At 41.0% G+C, this 17,285-nt stretch overlaps 1 protein-coding gene across 2 annotated transcripts in view; it reads right to left on the reverse strand.

Moving 5' to 3' along the window:
* Positions 1-17,285, reverse strand: part of smc2.L (structural maintenance of chromosomes 2 L homeolog) — a 35,495-nt gene that overhangs the window by 759 nt on the left and 17,451 nt on the right. For both annotated transcript variants that reach the window (XM_018231781.2, NM_001087903.1), the window contains 13 exon segments: positions 17,099-17,216; positions 10,193-10,331; positions 9,370-9,489; positions 9,049-9,253; positions 8,006-8,141; positions 4,812-4,936; positions 4,124-4,317; positions 3,772-3,915; positions 2,979-3,173; positions 2,161-2,361; positions 1,593-1,709; positions 1,284-1,444; positions 1,030-1,177 (listed from right to left, as the gene is read on the reverse strand). In XM_018231781.2, coding sequence (XP_018087270.1) covers positions 1,030-1,177; positions 1,284-1,444; positions 1,593-1,709; positions 2,161-2,361; positions 2,979-3,173; positions 3,772-3,915; positions 4,124-4,317; positions 4,812-4,936; positions 8,006-8,141; positions 9,049-9,253; positions 9,370-9,489; positions 10,193-10,331; positions 17,099-17,216 — 2,003 coding nt within the window.

Genomic DNA, 17,285 nt, shown 5'->3' on the forward strand with positions numbered 1-17,285 from the left:
GGCACGGTATTATCCTGCCTAGAAGGGAGTGAGGCAGTAAGTGAAATATCTGGTCAACTAAGGAACATGTAAGTAGCATGTAGGCCAGCAAGATAGATTGAAGTGGTCTAAGTAAAAAACACTTTGTTACATGCACAGTGTACACAATGACTTTCTTTATTTAGAAGACCCTTCAAACACCCAACCAAATGCAGAGCAGAAAGAACATGCAACTATCTGGTACTGGCCTCTATAGACTCCAATAAAATCACATATGTATGTAACTGAACATGTTATATGACAAGGAGCTTGACTTAAAAGTACTTTATCAGTTTTAAAGGAACAGTAACAAATAAAAAAAAAAGAAAGAAAGTAATGAAAACCAAATGTGCTGTTGCTCTGCACTGGTGCATTTGCTTCAGAAACTCTAGTTTATATGAACAAGCTGCTGTGTAGCCATGGGGGAAGCCATTCAAAGCAGAAAATGGAGAAAAGGCACAGGATACACAGCAGGTAACAGAAACTCTGTAGTATACAATGGGATTTTTCAGACCTTATCTACTGTGTATCCTGTGCTTGAATGGCTGCCCTCATGACTACACAGCAGCTGGTTTTATATACAACTATAGTTGTGTTTCTGAAGCAAATACACCAGATTTATTAATGCAGGGCAACAGTACATTATATTTTCATTCCTTTAAAACACTCATTTTTAGATGTTACTGTCCCTTTAACAGGCAGCCAATAGATGACCAGGGATGTCCATCCAATGGATTATTATGGCCACCAGTTTATCCACAGACTTCATTTGTGGGTTGAATTATAATGGAACCATAATGATTTACAAAATACTGTAGCTGTAACTGTATTCAAAAAGATCAGGCCCTTCTGAAAGGTGGACAGCACTATTTTAGGCAAACCATGAACATTAAACCTATCATTGATGTGCTATTATACACTATATTGTATTCCAGCCCACCTATTGTTGAATTAAAAGCATGCTATCAAGTCCTGCAAGTAGAGCTTGAACAGCTGCCCCTGCTGCCTTACCTGGGAGTGGCGGAAGTGAGTGCGAAGCATCTGTCCAATGTTTTGAGTGTGAGAAAGGTCCAGGGCAGCATCAACCTCATCTAAGATGTAGATTGGGGCAGGTTTAAAAAGTAACATGGCCAGAATGAGTGACAAGGCTACCAATGAGCTGAAATGAGAATATTAAATTAGTAAATTGTAGTGAAATAAAGATCACAACATGGTCTTACATTAAATGTAACATTTAGGCTTTAACGCTATATAAGAAAATGTACCGTTGTCCTCCACTCAGTTCAGTGAGATTTTCTTTCCATGTATTTCCCAGGGCAACCTTAAACTCTAGCCCATCCAGCACACTTTGCCCTTCTGGAGGTGCCAACATAGCATTGGCCCCAGGTAACAGGGTTGAGAAGATAGATCCAAAGTCCTTATTTACCTAAGATGGAAGAGAATGTGACTAATGTATGAATTAGAATGGTCTATTATCAAAATGACAAGCTTTAATCCAAAACATTTAGGCAAAAGAAAACAATTGATTTAGATTTATCATAACTCTGAGCCCATAAATGGCAATGCAAACCCACCTTCTGCCAGGCAATGTTCAGCGCCTCATTTTTCTTCTGATCCAGTTCTTCAATAGTGGTCAAAATTTTGGACTTGTCATTTTCTACAATTCGCTTCCTTTTCATCAGATCGTTGTACTAAAAAGAAACGCACATTTTCAGTTAGTTGATTTTGCAGGTTGGGATCATTAGGGCTAGTCACATTTCATAAATACAATCCCTTTTCCAAGTGGGGATACTGTAGAATGCAAATAGAGAGAGGCTGGAATGATTTGCAAATCATTTAAGCCCTATATTCAATTGTCAATAGTACAAAGACATATCAAATGCTTTAACAGAGAAATGTTATGCTTATTTTCAATTTGACACAGGCAACCCTTGATGTCCGTACATGATTTTAATAACCTTATTCTCAACCCAAACTTTTGTATTCGGATATAAAATAGTTTTTAGAGTTTTAAGTGAAGCATTACCTTTTCAGTAAACTATAATATTTAATTCCTTTACCAATCCTAATTTGTATTCCAACCAAATTTGCATACCAGCCATTCATACACCCTCCATTGTGTTGCAAGGAATGTGCACTTACCCTCTCTTCAGCCTGGGTGAGCATGTTCATTGCCCTCATGTTGACATTTCTACCAAGTTTCTCTTTTTTCTCTTGCAGCTTATGCAGTCTCTGCCCTGCTTCCTTGGGATTGTTTGTTTTGAAATCGTAAGCAGTGTTTGCTTGTCCAAAAAGATGTTTCTCTGAAGCAATCCATTCATAATCATTCAACATTTTTGCAACCTGATGGTTATAGAAGAAGACGTGTATCAAGTTATATAGCAGTGACCACTAAAAGAATTTCACGTGCATTTAGAGAATTATATAAGCCCTATTGATAAATAAGGATAGGATTACCACGTCTAATATTATAAATCAAGGAGTTCTGTGGCTGATTATCAGCACAGTTTGTATAGTGCCTAAAGTGCCCCCCTCTTGTAAAAATAATACACAAGTTTCAGCGAGTCATGTGACAGAAATGACATCACTAAGCTCCGATTATAACGGATGACATCACAAACATCTTTACTATAATAAGAAACTGTGGTCAGTTACAGTCAGAACCAATACATTTTGCAACTTAAAATTACCAATATAGTAGACAATATATTATGATAAGGCACAAGGCTTAAATTCTAATGCAGACCTAGTTTCAAGTGTCAACTTCATGACTCTTTCAGAATTAGACCTGGCAACTTTAAGACTAGGAATGTTGCTGATATCATGAGATAGAAAGAGGACAAGAAAATATTAACAAAATCAGCGAGCACTTTCTGTGGTACAGTATATAGAAATATATAAACTCCGTTCTTTTCTCGAGGGTTATGGATAAGGAGCATAATAATATGACTACAAAATACCTTTGCAGCAGCATCGGCGCTGTCTTTCTTGTGTTTGCTGATATTATGTTCCAACTCCTTGATCTTCAGCTGTAAGTCATTATTATTCTCTCTGAGCTTTCCTGCTTCTGATGATTTGGTCTTAATTTCCTTGTCATGCCCCATAATGATTTCCTTTTGCTTAGCCAGTTCGTCTTGGGCTTTCTTCACCGCTTCCTATGAACATAAAGGAATTACAAATATAACAGCACAGGACTATACGCACCAATCGACTGGTTAAACAGCAGGATCCAAATAAATACTCCGAACCATCAGAATTCAGTAGTCATATTAATGATGGATATATTTTTTAAACATAAGGCATGGCCATTAGCACAGCAAAGTTATTCTCATACATTCTTAGAACGGACAGGACCATGTTAATATCACGGACATTAGTGTTCCGCACTTCTTTTAACACTAACTGCCAACCCTCACAGCAGCGTTAGTGTGCAATTAATCAGATCTCTCAGTCATGCTGGGCTGACAGCAGTGCAATCCTCATGTAGGGATTAATACAAATGGCAACCATACTTAGACCTACACCTTCATACCACCACATACAAGCTTGAAGGACACATATGACTTGGGTGCAATATGTGCAAGGTAAAGGGTGATTCTTATCAGTGCTACTATCATTTAGGTTATATGTTTCTGTATAACTGGGTTATTGGGTGCATAATAAGAGCCTTTGCATTTTCAATTAGACAAAGGATAAACCCCACTCAACTAAACAAATGTCATTATATAGATCAGAGCAGTCTAAGCAGTTCACCTTATTTTTGGAAACTTCAGATGCCATGCTGTCAGCTTGTTCTTGGTAGGCTTTCATTGCTTCATCCACAGTCTCTATCTGCTGTTTGTAGGTTGTCTGCTCTCTCTTCAGTTCCTCAAGTTCTAATACAAGTGCATCAACTTCCTAAAACAAAAGGAGGGTTACATATCATATATATCTGGAATTTCCCCAACACTCAAACCTGCCATCACATTATCACAACGAAACGCTTGCTATGAACAATATTCCCACAATAAATGTCTGTGCACATCACTCTTTCTATGTCTGAACATACAAACTTTATTTTACTTTAAGCAGTACATACAAAGCACATAATACAAATAACATCTACCTGTTGCTTCTCTTTCATCTTCTTGTTAGAGGCATCTGCCTTCTTTTTTGCTGTATCTAGCTTCTGTTGAGCTTCTTTGAGTTCTCGCTCCCGTTCAGCTTCTGCATTCTTCATTTTGTGCTCCAGGACCTTGAATTTTTCCTCTGCTTTCTTTTGTACCTCTTTTGTATTCTTAAGAGTTTCTTCACTTTCCTCTGTCACATAAATTCCATATTATTAGTCTATCCTACACACTCTTCTCTCTCTCCCACTTTACACCATACCTCTACCTTTAGCTAAAAATCAATACATTGTACCATTCATATATATTACGTATAAAAACTAAGAACAAAAACATGGAACTTTTTACTACTTTTATTGTGTTACAAAACTCATAGTTAACAATAAAGTATTAAATTCAAGATGTGTTTTAAGTTCATCATTACAACACAGTGTGCAACACTTATCCTTCTAATTGTTGTTGCTCAGCAGCATTGCCCACCCAAGAAAGAGCCGGGTGATAATGCCAACCAATATACACGGGACAAAATGGGATTTTCCTGAAATACACTGGTCCAGTTCCTATATATTCAGATGGCACCTGGTGTTTATGAATTTTGGATTCACTCGCCATTACCAATACAATATCTTTTCACATTGACAAATGGTTCTGAGCCACTGCAATTGCCATTCACCTATAGACACTCACCTATAGTTTGCTTCAGGCTATCCAGTTCTTCTTGCTGCTTGTGGTAGGAACTTTGTTGTAGCTTAGTTTGGAGCAGCTCAGCTTCTTCCGATTTCATTTCCCATTGTTGTTTCAGTTGACGATACCTATTAATATAATTTCTATTTAACTTAAAGAAGGTATATCAAATATTTAAAGGGGTTGTTCACCTTCCAACACTTTTCTTCAGTTCAGTTGTTTTTATAATATTGAAGTGTAAAGTTTCATTTTTCACCTTCTAAAGAAGATCGGGGTGCAGGTCCCCGACCCTGTTAAATGTTATAAATGGATACATTTCTTATCTTTGTCCCTGCTGAGCAGAATCCCTGAGTTTCATTAAAAGCAGCTGCTAGAATTGATACAATAGAGATACTGTTGAGAATGTATCAATTAAATGTTGCAAAATTGTAACTTTGTAAATTGCAGTTTTGAGTCCGCAGCTGAATTACTGAGCTGCCAGACTGAAACATCAGTAATTGGAAAAAAAGTCTATTTCTGGGTAACAATCTGAAAACAATTGAACTGAAAAAAGGGTTTGGAAGCTAAACAACCACTTTAGGGTAGGACTACATGGACGTTTTTGGCGCAATCCGACACGCTGCGACAAAATGCATTCGACATGCTGCGTCTGCATCAGACAGTCATGTCGCGTTGGATCCATGCGACAATGCATTCACTTACCTTATTTTTGTTGCATGTGACTTGTCACAGGCGTTTTGTCGCAGCGTGTCTGATCACACTGAAAACCTCCATGTAGTCCTATCCTTAAAGAGACACTTCTTTACCTTGACGCGGTATGGTGGCTTAATCAACTTTATGATTATAACTTTGTAACAAAAAAAAACCCTGTTTTTAAAATACATGCACTTGCATTTCTTTGAATTAGATAGACAGGACCAGGGAGTGTGCATTGATTGACTGGCTGGATCAGTGGCACTTCCATTGTACTTAAATATTTTGAAATTTGGCCCTAGGTGTGCACCCAAAACACCCCCTTATTTGTACTTCTTAGGTTTATTTAAAGTTATCCAAACTTCAATGGTTGTCTGCAACAACCATCACCATCTCCCACCATAGCCTTCCAACAGTATGGGGTGGCTTTAGGCAAAACAATATTGAAGCAATATAAAACAGTGGTTTGGTCAGTTTTGTAGATCTGCTCAACCATTATTATATGTACGGACTCCTCTAAAGGCAATTTTTGGCCTCCTAAGCTTTGTTGCCTTTATATCCCCTTTATCAGTAGTCAGTGGGTATGGCCTAGAAAGCAAGAAGCTGTGGTATGTCATCACTGGTCAGTTAAAGCCAGCCAGTAATGGAATTGTAAAAGCTTAGCCATGAATCTATTTTTTTTAAAGTTTTTATGTAAGTTTTAAAGGGGAGGGGAAAACAATAATACAAACTAAACATGGTTCACATCTAGGATTCATAGCATATACAGGGTAGACTGTCAAGGTTGGGGTTGTTTTCTCTGGAAAAAAGACGCTTGCGAGGGGACATGATTACACTTTACAAGTACATTAGAGGACATTATAGACAAATAGCAGGGGACCTTTTTACCCATAAAGTGGATCACCATACCAGAGGCCACCCCTTTAGACTAGAAGAAGAGAACTTTCATTTGAAGCAACGTAGAGGGTTCTTCACAGTCAGGACAGTGAGGTTGTGGAATGCACTGCCGGGTGATGTTGTGATGGCTGATTCAGTTAATGCCTTTAAGAATGGCTTGGATGATTTTTTGGACAGACAGAGTATCAAAGGTTATTGTGATACTAAACTCTATAGTTAGTATAGGTATGGGTATATAGAATTTTAATTAAAAGTAGGGAGGGTGTGTGTATGGATGCTGGGTTTTCATTTGGAGGGGTTGAACTTGATGGACTTTGTCTTTTTTTCAACCCAATTTAACTATGTAACTATCTGCAAATTCTAATTTATAGGGGTACTGCACGTTCAGCTTTATCATTATATCCATTATCATTCCCGAGAAAAGTCACAATTGGAACAGTGTGCAAGTTATATATTACTAAACCATGGGTTCCATACCTTTTCGAACTTGGCCAGGTACCCCCGGGCCATGTAAGTAAGTTTGAGAGATGGTAGGGTTTTGTTAATTAAGTTGACCCAGTCTTTAATTGTTGGGGTCCCATCCAACCCATCCCAGCCAATTTACATAGTAAATGTGACCCTCATAAGTAATCGTGTCCTGTTCAGTGGGAGCAGGTCATCTACCAGTCCCAATAGACAGACCTCCGGGGAGCACACATGTGGCAGGTCGAGGTGTTCCACTAAGTAGAGCGATACCTCTCTCCACAATTTCCGTATTGGGGGGCAATGGCTTGCTAAGTGCTAGAACGACACCAAGGGTCTTGGCATCTCAGCCATAAACCTATTTAAGCATAACTAGGCAAAACTCTGCAGGAATCTTTAGGCTATTTAGTGCTTTAAAGGGTAACTTAATACCCAAATCAAATGGTTTATATAAATACATTTTAACACATACACACTCAACTGCCGAGAACACCTAACACTGTAAGATTTCCTTCTGTGTTTCGTGTGCAAATTGTAGCCACATATTGCTTCTTAGCTGCCATTCAGACTTTGGAACAAGGAACTACTGACAGATGTATGTTACATAGGTGGGGATTAAAAGTTCCCCAGAGCTCCTGAGTTAAGGGTAAGTGCAACATAGTTTAACAAGTGTAACACAGTTTGCTGGGGCACTAGAGATTTTAAATGCACTACAGACTTAAAATTCTAATAGGCAATTTATAATGAGGGACCTTCAAGTAAGCTTCTATATTTTGGACAAAATGTAGTACCAACTACAATGTGCCTGCCTGCAAAAACATTCAAGAATACTAATCGTACTTGGTAGATGAGGATTAAACTTGGGCACAAAGAAGACAGGCACATCTCTAACTGCTGCTGTTCCTTAAACTAGTTAATGAAAAGTGTCATATACAACCCATGTGGAGCAGTGACTGATGGACCTTGGCACTATTTAATAGTATGCCTATCTCCACCCCATCTGTATTCAGTTGTGTGCTTGGATTCATTAATATTAAGAAGAAGTGACAGCCAGAGAGGGACATTTTGTCTGCTGCTGTTCTCCATCTGAAGATAGTAAAGTTTCTGAATGTTAAAGAGAAAGTATACCAGTAAATGAAACCTGCCTTTCAACTGTATTCTTCAGAGTCATCAGTTCTTTCTCAACTTCTTGCAACTCAGTCTCTTTAGCTTTGAGTTCATCCTGAACATCTTTCAGCTCTTGAAGTCTTACTAGCACGGATGCATTTTGTGATCGGGCGCCTGGGGGAAAAAAAATAATTGCCATAGATTTTCAAACCTAAAAGAAAGGTAATCTTTTCTCAAGTATACATTAATGACTTACAGGTACAATCTACCAGATTAATTACAACTGAGGGCTTTAGACATTTTGGTTAAGTGTAATATATTGAGAGAAAATGCCAACACTTAACCCCAGAGCCTGCAGTCTGTAATAGCAATAGTATTTGCTTGCTTTTGTGCACACAGCACAGATTTTGGCATGAAAAACCATCCAGTGTGAACTTTTTGGGTAAATGCACCCTTTTAGCGCAGTGACAAACACAAGAATCGTGGAGCGGATAACAAACAAAAAAACCTGATTATATTATCCCTTTATTTTTCCTCATCACCTAGCCTGTTAAACAAGTGTTGCTGATTCAAAGAACCACCACTCTCTTTGCCTATACCGAATACTAAAATTCTGTGAAGGCAGAATGAAAGTCATTCCTTAGGCTTTTGACAGTTTTTAAGTGTAAATGAAAAAAATGACCCACAATATAAAATGCCCCTAAAATCTATTTCATACTAAGAACTTCCCCCATGCATATTTTCAGTCCTAGCAGTCTGCCTCATGTCCTTACAGATTTTCTTCAATGAGACATGCTCCACAGACCGCAATAAAGAAAGTAGAATCTATAAATAGAAACAATATTTTCAGTTCTGTATTATGGTTTGCAAGGACGGAATGGATTCAGGAACTTTAAGTCCCTCTTCTTTCCTTGGTAAGTGTTACACAGATTTTCTGGAAAGCAAAGAGATTTCAAATCTCTATCTCTATTAATTCACAATGGAACAAGGGGTGGGAGATCTTATAACACGGTCATCCTAAGGGCTGCCAAATATTGGTCTCTGCGAATTCATAATACTAGTAAATTAAAAATGTTTTTACCTCCACTTAGAGTTCCCTGCGGATCAAATGTATCTCCACCAAGAGTGACAGTTTTGGTCATAATCCTTTTGTCAAATGTCACTTTTTTGGCATTGTCCATTGTATCACATACTAGTGTGGTTCCAAAGACATATTCCATAGCTTTCTGCAGTTCTGATTCATAGCCAACTAAAGATAGGGCCAAATTAACATTATCTGCACCGACCTAGAGAACAGGTAAAAAGTCACAGGTATGAACATTGTGTGCATGAATAACCTGACACACAACCTCCTTTAGTTAGCCTTTCTAGTTATTAAAAAATGCATGGCTAGGAAACTTACCAAGTTCTTGGCTACATTAACAGTATCCTTTCCTAGACATCGAGCTGAAATTTTATTTAAAGGAATGATAGTAAATCTTCGCTTCAGCTCTCCTTTCTCCAACAATTTCTTACCAGTTACCTAAAATACAGGGCAAAAGATTTTCAGTTATTTTTCTCAAGATATCATGGAACTATAGACATTATCTTTTACTACTGCCATTTCTCAATTTAATTCATATAATTTACAATAAATTGACAAAAGCACTTAGACACCAGACTGTTTAAAAGGTATTCCATATATCAAGGCTATTATTATGTAGTCAGTTTGCTTTGATGCTATAAATGCCTCTGAGCTTCTTAGAAGGCTTTCCACTAGATGGAAAATTGTTGGTTAGCATTATTGCAGCCACAGCATTAGTGAGGGTGAACTGGTCAATCAGGGTTGCCTTGCGGCTGGTGTTTCAATTGAAGTTACAGTTACGTCATGTCCAGTCTCTGTGCAGGTAGGTCAAGTTCTTCCTCTCTCATCTCAGCAATTCATTTCTGAACAGGCCTCAGTTTGTGATAGAACAGGAAAGGCCTTTCCAAATATGGTTACCACAAATAAGGAGGCATTCACATGTCACGAATATTATTGTATGTTGCAGGATTAGCATTTGCTTTCAGCAGTTAAGACTAAATTAAAAATATCCCAAATTTATTCAGGCAGATAGTGTTGTCATGGCATTCAATAAACACACCGCCAAATCGAATCTGAGAAGGGTGACCAGATACTCGTGTCCATATATGCACATATACTTTTGGCCATATGGTGTATTATTATGTAACCTGCCCAGCCTTACCTCTGTGTCAACCACAACATTGTAGAGCCGTCCTCCAGCAACAACTTCTAAGGCAGTTGCTGTCGAGACATCTTTTATAGAAATCAGAGAGGCAACAAGACCCTTTACACGGTCTGAATCCCAGTTCTTTTCTGGATCCCTTTAAAAGTCATAATGATAACAAATAAATCAATATGTATTTTTAAAAACTTGCTCTTAAAACTACACAAAACACATTTAGTGCTATGTCTCCTTTCACATAATATATGGCATCATATTCAAATTCAAAGGTATATTTTGATTTAAAGCAAAATTCCACCAAATGTGTGTGGATGCTAATCTGTTTCAAATTAATTTTTTTGTATTAATTTAAAATATTAAAACATCTGAACCTTTCTGTATTAGTGCCAGTACAAACTTCTTCCTGTGTAAATCAATACTATCACCCAACACGAATACTCCACCTAGACAGCACTAACAGTAAGTTCTTCCTGCTTCTGTGATGTTCATTTTTTTATAGTCAGCGTCAAGTTTCCTACTTTCTTACATTTCAGAGCATGTTTAGTCTTTTGCATCAGTCCAAAGTGAAGCTTACAATCTAATTTATCAAGCAGTAACATAACAAAACACAACAGGGACACTTCACAATCAGCAGCCACAAACATGCTCTGGGACTAAAAAAGGAAATCAGGGCATCCACACTCCATGTAAACAGAAACTTCTATGCAGAGGTGTTTTGGGAAGAATTGAGCCTAAAACAGGATTTTTGATACTCACCGTTAAATCCGTTTCTCTGTAGTCAAAGGGGGACACAGGGACGATGGGGTTAAGCTCCATCCTCCAGGAGGCAGGACACTTAAATAAAAATTAAAGGGGGCGTGCCCTATTGGGCTTAACCCTGCACACTGTGCTCTAGCCTTCAGTTTGTCCCAAAGACTTTGCAACCAGAACAATAAGAACAGTAACCATAAGCCGAGGTAAACCAGGAACTATCCTGGAACGAACAATGGTTAAGCTCGTTCTAATGGGCGGGAAGCCCTGTGTCCCCCTTTGACTACAGAGAAACGGATTTAACGGTGAGTATCAAAAATCCTGTTTTCTCTGTCGTCTTAGGGGGACACAGGGACGATGGGGACTTAACAAAGCAGTCCCAGAACCGCAGGGTGGGAACGAGCTTAAATAGACCCAATAGTGAAAGGTAGACTGTAACACTCTTGACCGAGGGAAGCCTGGGCTGAGGAGGGAGTGTTGAGTCTGTAATCTTGCAGGTATGTACAACCAGGCAGCTGCCTTGTAGCTGTGGCCCAGTGGGTCAGAATGTATCACGCCCAAGAAGATCCCACTGCTTAAATGGGCTCGGATACCTTCTAGTAGAGACCTTAGTTCGAAAATATGTCTGATAAGCGATAATCGGATGTACTTGGCAAAGGAATCATGGAAGTTGCCTGACCTCTTCGAGGTCCCGCTGGCAAGAAGAGAGAGCGAATTGCGGAAGAACGTAACCGTTTCCTGTATCCCCGGAGTACTCGGATTTCGTTGTTTGTAGAAGTTGGGCGCAGCGATGGCACTAAAATCTCCTGATTAATATGAGATGGAAGAATGAAGGAACTGTACGTACTATTTGCTTTATCTTTGTGAACCGGAGAAGCTGGATTATGGAACGGTGCCCTCAGCTCAGACACTCTCCTGGTTGATGAAATGTCATCAAAAATGCCACCTTGCAGATGAGCCATTTACAAAGATTGAGTTCAGATATTCAAATGCTGGGTCCAGTAAGACTTAGGTACGAGATAAGATCCTAACCTGTGGCAGGTGGGCGAAAAAGGACCGAGCTACAAGTGCTACTCCTTGCAGAAATGCACAATGCATCTTTCACCGCTAACAGAGGCTGGTGAGATAGATACCCGTAACCTTAGAGAGCTAGCTGTAAACTCCGCTGCAAAAATAATGATACCCTTGGAATGTGGAGTTCCAGGAAGGACAAGTCAGCCTCTTCACATCAGTTAATGTACAAGTGCTACATCTTGTAATAGGCTCTCGAGAAGTAGATTTGAGTGCCATGAGTATTGCATATATGAATTCTTCTGCTTGCCCTTGTCTTCACCAGCTGTACGCAGACATCCCGTCAAGGCGAATAGACCCGGAGTGAGGTACATTGGACCTTGCCACAGGAAATTCAGTACTGCCCTCTCGTCAGATAGGTTGTACCTAGGCCCGTACTGCAATCCGCAACACGTTGTGTCTGGAGCCTGTATAGAACTACTACTAATGCCGTGGAGATAACGGTCTGATTTTCTAGCGGACCCGAGGTAGTATAGTGAGAAGAGGGAGGATTGCGTTGGATCAAACTCCCCCTCGAAGTGTCATGGCATCCAATCTAGATGCCAATGTGTCTAGGCAGCCAGTGAGAATCCTGGAAGTCGTCTGTTGGCATTGAAACCCGTTAGATATATCTGAGGCTGTCCCCAGAGATTCGCAGGTTCCGTGAATGCTTCTGGGTAAAGCACCGCTTCACCTGGATATACCTGGTTTTGTCTGAGGAAGTTTGCTACAATGTCAGGCATTCGTAGCATGTGTATAGCTGATAGTCTTACAAGCTTTCTTCCACCCAAGCTCAGGCTTTGTCCACTGCTGCTAGTGCTTCTCTGCTGCCCGTTTCTCCTTGTGAATTTATGTAGGCTACAATGGTGACGTCTTCGCTGTAGACATACACCAGTTTTGCTTGTAACCGATGTGCCCATATGTTTAGTGCTAGTTTAACAGCTCGTAACGGCAAGGTATTGATTGTCAGCATGAGCTCGTCTGCGCGGACAGGTTGCTCTATATTGCATTCCGGTCTTGCAGACTGGCACATGTGGGTATCACATTCCATTTGAAGTCTCCCAAGACTGCCCTATGGTTAGGTTGTTTGGCTGTAACCATTACTGGAGAGCCGTCCTAGTAGAAACAGGTTGATGATTCTGGACAGAGGATCCCCTTTTTCATGGTGATTCATTTTGTCTGAAGAGGACGCAAGTGTATCTATGCGAATGGAACCGCTTCTGTGGTCAAGACCATTGGCCCCAGCTCTCTCATTACGAAGAGACTTGTTGGTCTCTGAATGGAAAAACAGTGAAAACGATTTGACCTCTGACCCTGTCCTGTTTGTCCCATGGGAAACATAGCGACTGTGTAAATGTGTTGTGGACATGGTATCTGGGAGCTGGGTTGTAAGTTGGATTCTTTACTGCTTGATAGCCCACTGGACTTCCTGAAGTATCAGCATGGTTCGGATCCCGAGCCTTCCTGGCCTTGTCTTCCGACCTGGTCTTGAGTAAAGATCGTCCAGGTGTGGGTGACAGAACTCCCCTGCAGTCGCAAGGTTTCTGCAGATCCTGCCATCAGAATACGAAGAGAGTCAAAACTGTAGTGCTACCAACCGGTAGTGGCGATTCGCGAGGAAAATCGAATATACCTCTGGTGAGGTGGCCATATGGGAACGTGCAGATAAACCCCCTGGATGTCTACTGACATCATTAGTTGCATTGAATCAGTTATTGTAGGGTTTCCATTTTGGAACGCATGAGCTTTGAATTTGGCTTCAAACAATTGAATTGTTTGAAGCCAAACCACAGTTGGGAACTATGAAGCGTTGGTTTTACACCACCAGATTTCTTCGGCTGTGGTACCTGTACAATAGTTCTAGACTGCTCCATCCTGGCAATAAGTTTAAAGAGGGGGTGTTGGGGTGCGATGGCCCTCCTGGCAAATGAACTTCCGGGAGGGGGTGGGGTTTAGGGATGTGACGTCTAGGAGTTATCCTTCTGTCACCCTTTGTTGACTCATGCAACCAAGGAATGAAGGCTTCGACCTTCTAGATGGTCGGTTGTTATCGAAGTAACTTGCCCCATATCTCTTCCCCCGATTTTGAAGGAGATGCCCCGTCGTGAAGTAGTCTTGTTCTCTGAGTACTTGAATGCACCTTGGCCACAACAATTTTGACGCTTAGCCGATCCTGGAAATCTGGATCTAGGTTGGGCCAGGAGGGTAGTTCGCCTGTAAATTGAGCAATGATTTTTGCAAGTTCTTCTCCACATAACCATTGCCCTAGGACTGAAAATGACAGATGTCTTTGAACGGGGGTCTGCTTGAGCAGTTTTTGATGCACAGGTTCTTCCCACAGCAACAGACAGAACCAAATGCGGGCCATTTTTGAGAAGTATCTAAGGAGGCAACACATAGATAAATCAATGCATCTGCTGTTTCCTGAGTGGCTTACAGATCACTTCTCAGTACTCCCTTCTCAGAAATCCTTCATTATCGATCCAGGTTTGAATGGCTATGGACACCCAGCAGATGCCAGACATAGTTGTAGTGCTGACACGAAGATAATTTGCTCTTAACAGCATTTTTACCGTTTAACTGCCGGGTCCCTGATGCTGCCGCCTTTAGTTATTGGCACGTGGTAATTTTGACAGTCTAGATTCCGGATTATCTATACCGAGCCTTCGTATTGCCAAGGGATCTGGCTACTTGCCTACCAGTTCCTTTGGAAATGGATATTACAACTTCATTTTAGCTCGGAATTTTCTCTCAGGAGCATTACATTCCTCTTGCAGTAGACTGTTTATGAGAGACTTAGAATCTCAAACACACCTTCCTGATTCCGTCAATTTCATATTGACTCTCTCTTTCCTTACTCGCATCATGAATTTATACTTCCCTACCAGAATTATTGGAAGGTGAAAGTTTTTCCCCCACAGGGAAAATGCCCAGTCAGGAATTGACCTGACTGATAATTACAGTGAAGTCATCCTAGGGTTAGTTCATGTGCTACCCGATGACTAATGACTGCCAGTCTTTTCCTAAATTTACAGCAAAAACAGGCAATCCTTGTCGTGATGCTAAGGAATTAGGGAGGTGACTTGCCAAAAGAATCTTATGGTGATACAACATAGCTGCCTCCCGGTTCCTGTTTATAGTCTTTAGTGGCATACCTTGATTGGTACTGCTACTGGACTGGGGTTGTTATCTGAAGCAGATTTGGCCCCTTGCCCCACTGAACAGCACCGCACATGCAATAAACCACCCGTGCTGTGGGGGGTACTCTCTCTCCTCCCCCGGCTTAGCTGTAGCCCACTGGCCTACCTGCTGTCATTTGTGGGCCCCTGCTGGTGATCATGCATGCATGAGTTGAATAACTGATGCTGGTACAGGAGAGCCTTAGGCACTGCGGATTTGACCTTTTTGCACCGCCAGAACGTGCTCGGTATCTTTGTGGCAGTAGCTGCATAGCCAAAACACCACCATGCAGCTCGCAGCCGATGTGCACCGCTAGTATTACAAAATGGCCGCTGGAACGCATTTGTGTTCCAGCAGCGCGTGCGGCAATGCAAATGGCGCCGGACTCTCAGACCCTCCAGAGTACAGGACCTCACCTCAGCCTCCTGGCGATATGAATGCTAGCAGCGCATTCGGTTACCGACCGGTAATTATGCAGGAAGCAGCCGCTCTGCGCCGCTATTATTTCAAAATGGCCGATGGAACGCATATGCGTTCCAGCGGCGCGCGGCAATGCATAATGGCGCGGGACTCTAAGTCCCTCCTGAATGAAGACGCTCACCTCTGCCTCCTCTCCTGGCGATATGAATGCTCGCAGCGCATTCGGTTACTGACCGGCATGATGCAGGAAGCCATCCAGGAGAGGTAATAGCCGGCACTGAGGGACCAATTGAGCGCTATTCCGAGGAAGGGAGGAGACAGAAATGTTGGTCCTCCGTCACCTGAAGTGAGGTTTAACCCGCAACCAGGGGAAAACTCTTCGGAGGTGGGTTAGGAGGGAGGGAATTCTGCAGCAGAATAGCACCGCTGGAGCCCTCTGCCCATAATTACTAAGGGCTACCACCGGCCAGACCCTCTACCCTCCAGTGAGGCGCAGGCAACGTCTGGATGGTCGTTATAGCCTTCAAGGCTAGGATTTGACCCCGGTGTGCTACTCCATGTTGGGGGCTTACTGTAGAAGAGACAGGTAACCCTGCTCTTAGTATCACCCCAGGTGTCAGACAGGGCTGACCGTAGAATCATATATTCCTAGATAGAGTGCGTAGTCCAACCTCCTGGTAGCAGGACACTTAAAAAACTGAAGGCTAGAGCACAGTGTGCAGGGTTAAGCCCAATAGGGCACGCCCCCTTTAATTTTTATTTAAGTGTCCTGCCTCCTGGAGGATGGAGCTTAACCCCATCGTCCCTGTGTCCCCCTAAGACGACAGAGAAATACTAATATTTTACACAGCCCACAAAAATAAATGCAATAAAGAAGAATGGCTTGGAGTACTAAAATCTATAATTAGTATAGATATTTGTATATATAGTTTATGTGACTGTATGGAGCGGTCGGTGTGAGAGTGTTATGTATGGACACTGGGTTTCATTTGGAGGGGTTGAGCTTGATGGACTTTCTTCAACTCACCTTATTTTATTATAGAATGAATTATTTGCAGTGTAAACAGTGTAATTTAGAAATAAAAAATATATCTTAAAATGATGACAGAATCCCTTTAACTATGTAACTTGCTCACACCTCACATCATAAAATAAGGAAGAGATGGGCATTAAACACCTGTTCAAGGGTAGGAGCTAGGAGAAACTTAGATTTGCTTGCCCAAAAAGTAAAGCACAAGCCAAGGTTAAATTCAGACGGGAACCCACTTTTATACTGTAGACCTGTGGTTTCTTAACAAATTTTTATTTTTTGTGCCATGTTTCTTAATGCTGTACTTGGCTCATGATAGGAATTACTATAAATAAAATGTAAAAATCAAACTGCATTCTAGACATATTTATAATGGTCAACACAGTTTTAGCAAAGCACGTGATTGTAATACACATGGATCTTACTCATACTTTCTTATAGTAAAGTCCCCCCCACTTTATTCCCCAATGACTTACTTGTATTCAAACTGAAGGTTAGGGAAACGTGCCATAAGAGACTCATAAGCTTCTCTAAGTCGATTTACATCTCGACTGAGACCCCTCCGTTTTTCCAAAAGCTGCTCCTCTCTTCCATCTATAAAAAGATCAGCAGAATTTTTATTATAGCCTGAAGAACCTTTATACCTTTTTACCCTTGACCATA

The sequence above is a fragment of the Xenopus laevis genome, chromosome 1L, assembly GCF_017654675.1.
Source record: "Xenopus laevis strain J_2021 chromosome 1L, Xenopus_laevis_v10.1, whole genome shotgun sequence".
In the NCBI taxonomy this organism is placed as follows: domain Eukaryota; kingdom Metazoa; phylum Chordata; class Amphibia; order Anura; family Pipidae; genus Xenopus; species Xenopus laevis.